This window comes from Chrysochloris asiatica, unplaced genomic scaffold (assembly GCF_000296735.1).
Source record: "Chrysochloris asiatica unplaced genomic scaffold, ChrAsi1.0 scaffold00420, whole genome shotgun sequence".
Lineage (NCBI taxonomy): Eukaryota > Metazoa > Chordata > Mammalia > Afrosoricida > Chrysochloridae > Chrysochloris > Chrysochloris asiatica.
This window is the reverse complement of record NW_006408938.1, coordinates 205,980-214,053: the sequence shown is the minus strand read 5'-3', so window position 1 is coordinate 214,053 and position 8,074 is coordinate 205,980. Positions and strand designations below refer to the sequence as shown.

Sequence of the window (8,074 nt, the reverse complement as noted above, 5' to 3'; positions counted from 1 at the left end):
TTTTTAAATTGAAGAAAAAGTATTGCTAGGGAAAGAAATGGAAGGTTAAAAAAAATTCACTGGGAACAGAGATATGGATAAAAAGAGAGAGAGAGGATTTAATTCCTAAATATTGAGAATGTAATGGAAGGCAAGTGTGGTAGACACTGACAAGTTGTTATTTGGCATTTATACAATGAATTAATCAATTAATAATGTTTTTTTCATCCATGAAATGGAATCTATTTAGTTTTTGTCCTACAAAGACCACTAACTAGTAAAACATATGTTGGGATATTTGACAATGTTGTAATTTTCCCATTAGTATTTTATCTATTTATTTCTTAAATATTTTTAAGTATCAATTTTTTTCCAATAAGAACACTAATTTCTCTCTCTCTCTTTTGTTTTTCTTTTCAAAATGCCACTTTGTTGGTGTTCTAAGCTTGGGTTTACTCTTCCCATATATATATGTCAGTGTTAAGACTGTAATTTAAACTATACTTAGTTTTTCATCAGAATAAACTTTGTTGCTTTGGAAAATCTAATTATCATACACCATTTTTTACCTACTGAGTCAGAATTTGGTGGTTATACAGCCCATGTATTACTTATTTTTATATAAATTTTGGTACAATTATAGGTTATCATCACTCTCCTGTTATTGGCATGTTGCTGTAATGCTAGAAGATATACCACAGATATTTTAAATACCAACAGGACCATTCATGCTGGACAGACTTCACCAGAGCTTTCAGACTAAGATAACTGGAAAATAGGAGAGGAGGACTACTTCTGAATGGTTAACCACTAAAAACCTTTTAAATAGCAGTAGAAAACTGTAGGATGAAGTGCCAGACGATGAGACCCTCAGGTTGGAAAGCACTTAAAAATCAACTGGGGAAGAGCTGCCTCCTCAAAGTTGTTGTTGTTGTTGTTATGTACCATGGAGTTGGTTCCGACTCATAGCGACCCTGTACAGGGTTTCCAAGGCTGTAAATCTTTATGGGAGTAGAAAGCCTCATCTTTCTCCCTTGGAACAGCTGGTAGTTTCGAACTGCTGACCATGAGATTAGCAGACCGATGCATAACCACTATGCTACCAGAGCTCCTTGACTCCTCAAAGTAGACTTGACCAAAATGACATGAATGGAGTAAGCTTTCAGACCTTCATTTGCTGATGGGGCACAAATCAATATGAAACGAAACAGCTACAAACATTCATTAAAAAATGAAAAGTGGAATATAAAAATCAAGAATCCAGGAAAATTGGAAGTTTTTAAAAATGAAATCGAGTACATAAAGTTCAATATGCTAGGCATTAGTGAGCTGAAATGGACTGGTGTTGGCCATTTTGAATTAGATAGTCATAGGGGTTACTATGCGGGAAGGACAAATTCAAGAGGAATGATGTCACATTCATTGTTAAAATTAACATTTCAAGATTTACCTTGAAGTACTATGCTGTCTCTGGTAAGATAATATCCATACACCTACAAGGAAGACCAGTTAATACTAATATTATTCAAATTTACACACCAACCGCTAACATCAGTGATGATTATATTGAATAATTCTACCAAATTATTCTGTCTGAAACTGATCAAACATGCAATCAAGATGCATTGATGATTACTTACAATAGGAATGTTAAGGATGGAAAGAAAGATTAAGGATCATTAGTTGGAAAATATGGCCTTGGGGAGAGAAATGATGCTGTATATCACATGATAGAATTTTGCAAGACCAACAACTTATTTACTGCAAATATCTTATTTAAACATAAATATATATATTGTTGTTGTTGTGAAGTGCCATGAAGTCGGGTCCTACCCATAGCAACCCTGTATAGGGTTTTTGAGGAGCAGCTGGTGAGCTTGAAATGCCGAGCTTGCAGTTCAAACAACTTTGCACCAGGACTCCATATATATATATATAATTCCTTATATAAACATATAAGGACTTCACCAGAAAAAAAAACTTAACAGGAATAAAATTGACTGCATCTGTAGAAAGAAACAGTGGGAAAGTTCCATGTTATCAGCCAAAACAAGGCCAAGGACAGACTGTGGAACAAACCATCACTTGCTTATATGCAAGATTAGATAGAAGCAGGAAAAAATGAAAACAAGCTCACAAGAGCAAAAATATGACATTGAATATATCCCACCTGAATTTAGAAACCATTTCAAGAATAGATTTGATGCATTAGACATTAACGACTGAAGACCAGAAGAATGTGGGATCACATCAAGAGCATCATACAGGAAGAAAGCAAAGGTCATTAAGAAAACAAGAAAGAAATTAAAGACCAAGATGGATTTCAGAAGAAATTATAAAACTTGCTCTCTAGCATAGAGATGCTAAAGTAAATGGAAGAAGTGAGGAAGTAAACGAACTGGATGTTGGTTGTTGGTTATGTGCCTTGGAGTCGGTTCCGACTCATAGTGACCCTATACAGGGTTTCCAAGGCTGTAAATCTCTACGGGAGCAGAAAGCTTCATCTTTCTTCCACGGAACAGCTGGTAGTTTTGAACTGCTGACCTTGAGGTTCGCAGACCAATTTGCAATCACTACGCTACCAGAGCTGGATAGAAAGTTTCAAATGGTGGCTCAAGAAGACAAAGTCAAAGTTATAATTTAATGTACAAAGACCTGGATTAGAAAAACAAAACAGAAGAACACAGTCAGCATTTCTTAAGCTGGAAGAACTGAAAAAAAAAAAAAAGCAACTAAAACAAAATAACATTCAAGTCTTGACTTGCAATATTGAAGGCTTCTATGGGCAAGCATTAAATGATGCAGAAAGTATCAAAATAAGATAGAAGAAATACAGAGTCACAATGCCACAAAGAAATGGTCAATGTTCAGTCATTTTAAGAGGTAGCATAGGATCAAGGATCAATAGTAGTAAAGGGAGAATTCCAAGGAGCACTTAAAGTATTAGCCAAAAAAAGGATCCAAGGATTGATAGAATACAAATTGGAATCTTTCAACAAACTGATTGGAGGTGCTCACTCATCTAGGCCAAGAAATTTGGGAGACAGCTACCTGACTAACTAATTGGAAAAGATCCATATTTATGTCCATTCCAAAGAAATATGACCCAATAGGATGCAGAAATCATCAATCAGTATCATTAATATTGCATAAAAGTAAAATTTTGCTGAAGATTATTCAAAAATGGCTGCAACAGTATACTGACAGGGACCTGTCAGAAACTCAAGCTGGATTCAGAAGAGGGTGTAGAACTAGAGCTATCACTGCTGATGTCAGATGGATCTTTGCTGAAAGCAGAGAATATCAGAAAAGTGTCTATTTGTACTTCATTGACTGTTCAAATATTTTTTGACTGTATGGAGCATGACAAACTATGAGTAACATCATGATAAATGGAGAAAAAGATTGAAGTGGTCAAAAAATTCATTTTGCTTGGATCCACAATCAACACTCATGGAAGCAGCAGTCAGTAAATCAAATGATACATTGCATTAGACAAATCAGCTTCAAAAGATCTACTTAAAGTTTGAGAGCACAGATATTGGTTTGAGGATTAAGTTATGCTTGAACCAAGCCATGGTATTTTCAATTACCTCATATGTATGTGAAAATTTGGCAATGAATAAGGAAGACCTTAGATGAATTGATGCATTTGAGTTATGGTGTTGAAGAAGAATATTGAAAGTACCATGGACTGCCAGAGAAAGAAACAAATCTGTGTTGGAAGAAGTACAGCTAGAATGCTTTTTAGAAGCCAGGAGGTTGAGACTTATTCTCTAATACTTTGAACATGTTATTAGGAGGGACCAGTGTGTGGAGGAAGACATCATGTTTGGTTAAGTGGAGGGTCAGAAAAAAATAGGAAGACCTTCCCAAGGGGATTAATTGACACAGTGGTAGTTACAAGGGGCTCAAATGTAACTATTTTAAGGATGTTGCAGGATGGGCAGTGTTTTTTCTGTAGTGCCTAGGGCAGCTATGAGGTAGAATAGACATGAAGACACCTATCCACAATAACAACATTGCAGGTTCATCCTTCATCTGATAACTACAAAGTCAGCAGTTCAAACCCAACTGCAGCTCCACAGGGGAAAGATTTTTGTGCTACCTTAAAGACTGACAATCTCAGAAACTCTAAGGACCATTTCTACTCTGTTCTGTAGGGTCACTACGTAAGTCAGAATGACTTGATGATAGTGGATTTGATTGTTGCAAAACTAGACTCAATACCCAGTAGGTAGTAGAAGGCAACCAATGAAGGAAACTAATCAAGATCTAAAGTCTGCTGATTTAATAAAGGGTGGAGCAGATGGGTGTTATCAACAGAGTAAGCCATCATTACTAATAAGGTATTTGCCCTGGAAAGCAAATAAAAGGAGTCCCCTGGAGAGCTTTTTTAAATGACCTTTCTTATTCTCATAGATGAAAATAGCCTCACTGAGAACTGCTAGGTGAAAGCACTAAAGGTTGCAAGCAGACAAAAACAGTCCATTTATTGATAAAAGTTCTATTTTTGTTCTATTTTAAAGCAGGGTTGTTCTTCTATTAACATAAATAAACCCTTATAGGAAAGGGCTTTAAAAAGTTTGGAAAAAATAAAATTGAAAGAAAACAAAATTTGTCCATGAATTTTTTTTTTTTTAAGTCTCCTTCTACTTGCCTGTAACTATACAAGTGTTCATGCAACTTGTCATGTTAACAAATCATTCCATGGAGATTTTGGCATGGACTATTGCTCACTTATAAAACAATTCTTAAGTACAGAATTTTATTGGGGAGAAAACAGACCCCATTTTCAAAGATACAAATATTTTGCAGACAAAGACAGACATGGATCACCCAGGTAAAGGAAATCAAAGACACCATGCTGAGTTCCAGAGTTCTATCTCCATGTGCTGACCTTTTATAGGTCACAGAGAATAAAATAATCTCTTCCCACAACCACAATGACAGGAGCAATCATGCATCACATATGCACATGCTGGGATTATGGAAAGCAGGGAAGGGATTCTTGCTGATAGGAAAATTTACAGCCTGAGGTTCTCAACTAGGGGAAGACAAAGGGCAATGTCCAGGAATGTTCCTGTGAGGGCTGGCTAGGAAGTGGCCCCAAACCGACTTTTAAATATACTGTTTCTAACTTTGGCAGTTAGATGTATTCAAGAAAAATTCACATCTGAACACTTAAAACTTAGGCACAAGATAGAATTAAGCTCTGCCCAGGCTTGAGTCCTTCATAGGCAAAAAACTTCTGATGTCATACTCTCCACCAAGAGCAAAATGTCTTACTGAATGAGATCCCCCCCCCCCACTTTTTCTTCTCCCACTCCTCTCACATTTCTGTGATTAGAGACTGCTGTATTCAGTCTTGTTTTTGTTGGTCCCACTTTTTCTTCTCCCATTTTAGACCTCAGCATTGTCTGTTAAGTCTTGTGAAAGTGACTCCCCATTTCCAGTGCACCCAGGAACTGAAGAGTGTTGTACCAAAGAGGGCCTGGAACGGAAGCTCTGTATGGCTACCCTGAAGCATCAACCACAAGAATTTCCTACCTATGTAGAGCCAACAAATGATGAAATCTGTGAAGCATTCAGGAAAGATCCAAAAGAATTTGCTGACCAGTAAGCTGCTTTAATTTTAAGTAAAATTTTAGGTCACAAAATATCAGAAATGGTTCTAATGTAGCCCCTTATTCTATCTCAAACCATTTGGCGATTTTGGTTTGAGCTCTTCCAATTAAAAGGAACTTGGCTATCACCCAATCTAGACCACTTTCCTGTCAGCACTGGTTATAAGAAAAAGTTTTCTCAGACAGATAAAATCTGTTCCCCAATTTCCTACTCCCTAGTTCTGATTCTATTATCTGAAGCAGAATCGTTTAGATAAGTCTCCACATGGCATATTTTCATGTATTTGATAACATCTATTATGATTCCCCTATGCTAAGGATTCCCTTATGCATACTCTAAATGAAAGAATAAATTTTATTTTACTGCATTCCTTTTAAAACTTCATTTCTAATTAAACATGACAACCTTGTTTCCCCATTCACTTCTGTAGTGTATTCACTGCCAGAAAAAGTTGTGAATATGATAAATGTTATGCTACATAAGTGAGTATGTAACTTTGAACTTATGTTTAACACGCCTGATTAGCCAGATTATACACTGACTATATTAACCTTAGGAAATCATAAAAATATAAAAATGGGAAAATCCAATTTAATATAATATGTTTACAAAAATTAAAAGCAATGACATTCAAAGTGGCTTTAAATAAAATTCATATAGCCTTATTCTTGTAAAAAGAAAACATGTAACAAAATTCAAAATTATATTTAAAAAAAAGACCCAGTTTACTGACTGATCAGAAAGAGACTGGAGGAATCCAAGACTTTGGCCCTCCACCTTCAGGTCTGGAAAGGAATGCACCCTCATGGCCCAATTTCCAGTCAAGCAGCAAATAGGTATAAAGGGGGACAACACCACTAGTAAGGTATGTTCATCATGAAATGATAAATCATTCAAAATCAAAAGAGTAGCACTTACCTAAGGACACATATAATAGGGGATGGGAAGGTGGGTGGAATGGAAATAGGAAACACAGAGAGGAAGTGGTCTAACTGAAGGAGATTGCAATCATTGGGATGAAACAAACTATGATTTGTTGAATGTAAAACTGATGACCTTTTCTGTAAACCTTCACTCTATTCACAATAAAAAGATTTTTAAAAGTAAATACTCTTCCAAAAAATAAACTTATATACAACAATTGTCTAAGATAGTAAATTTAAGTGGGTAATAATGAAGGTTAATTCTTGAATTACACCCATTTTAAGTTATTCAATCAACATCAAAAAGAGCTATTAGGTGCCATGCACTTGGCCAAAGGCTAAGTGAATGAATGGACAAATAACTACTCCACTCAAGCAGTTCACATGGGAATTTAAGGAAGAATTTATTTTTTAAGTGAAAACATTAATTAAAAATGATTTCAGTATTTTGACTCTAAGTCCTTAGTGATTTTTAGAACTTAAAACTATAACACACAAGTAACATTCAAACTTTCTCCAAGAAAAAATACTTTTAAAAAGTAGAATATGTTTCTGACAACTCTTCTGTTTTCCCGCCAACAGATTTATATATGAGTATTCCAGTAATTATGGGCAAGCTCCTTTGCCACTTTTAGTCAATTACGTCAAGAGTTATCTCTCTATGGTAGGCTCCTGCTGTACTTCCTCAAGACCAATTGAATGCTTTTTGAAAGAGGTAAGTACCAATTTATTTATTATATAACCAGTAAGCTAGTTATCATGGAGTCAATTCCAACTCATTAGGAAGCCATACTTGTCAGAGTATATTTGTGTTCTGTAGCGATTTCAATGACTGAGTTGTTAGAAGTAGATTTCTTTTGAGGTGCTGCCAAATGGATTAGAACCTCCAAGTTTCAGTTAGCAACTTAGTTCACTGTTTGCACCACCTAGGGACTCCATTCATTATATAGTTATGTTATATTTCTTTCTTAGTATGGTGCTGTAGGATAAGCACTGAACTTCTAACTGTACAGTTAGAGGGTCACACCCACCAGTTGCTCCTTGGAAACCCTATTCAGGATTGCTATGAGTCAAAACCAATTCAACAGCTCTTAGCAACAATAATTTCTTTTTATTCTAGGGCAGTCCTTTTAACTAGTAAAAGTTTTGATTCAAGGATTAGTAAAGTTTCAAAAATGCTTCCCTTGTATTTTATTATTTGGAAACTAAATACTACATCTGTAAAAAGAAATATCAATAACTTCCTTTAGTCAGAATTCAGTTTCTTTTTTAAACAATAATCATTAACTAAATTTCTCTGATTTTACTATCGCTATATATAACATTCAATAGATCTCAATGATCTAATGAGATTCTTTCACTTGTTTTCTAGAGAATACAGATTAAACATTTATCACTTCTAACCACTATGTCAAATAGACTCTGCTCACAACATGTTGCTTATGGAAAGGATAAATCAAGACTCAGGTAAAATAATTATAATAATAAAAACACCATCAGTATGTTTCTCTGTTTCTCCACGTTTCCCCATAATATTCAAAGCA

The 8,074-nt window shown here is 35.3% G+C and overlaps 1 protein-coding gene across 1 annotated transcript in view; it reads left to right on the top strand.

Annotated features, from left to right (window-relative positions):
• GC (group-specific component (vitamin D binding protein)) overlaps nt 1-8,074 on the top strand; it is a gene marked incomplete at its 3' end in the record, with an annotated part of 28,409 nt that overhangs the window by 3,882 nt on the left and 16,453 nt on the right. The window contains exons 4-6 of the mRNA XM_006876860.1: nt 5,387-5,598; nt 7,113-7,245; nt 7,903-7,997. Coding sequence (XP_006876922.1) covers nt 5,387-5,598; nt 7,113-7,245; nt 7,903-7,997 — 440 coding nt within the window. The remainder of the gene's footprint in view (nt 1-5,386; nt 5,599-7,112; nt 7,246-7,902; nt 7,998-8,074) is intronic.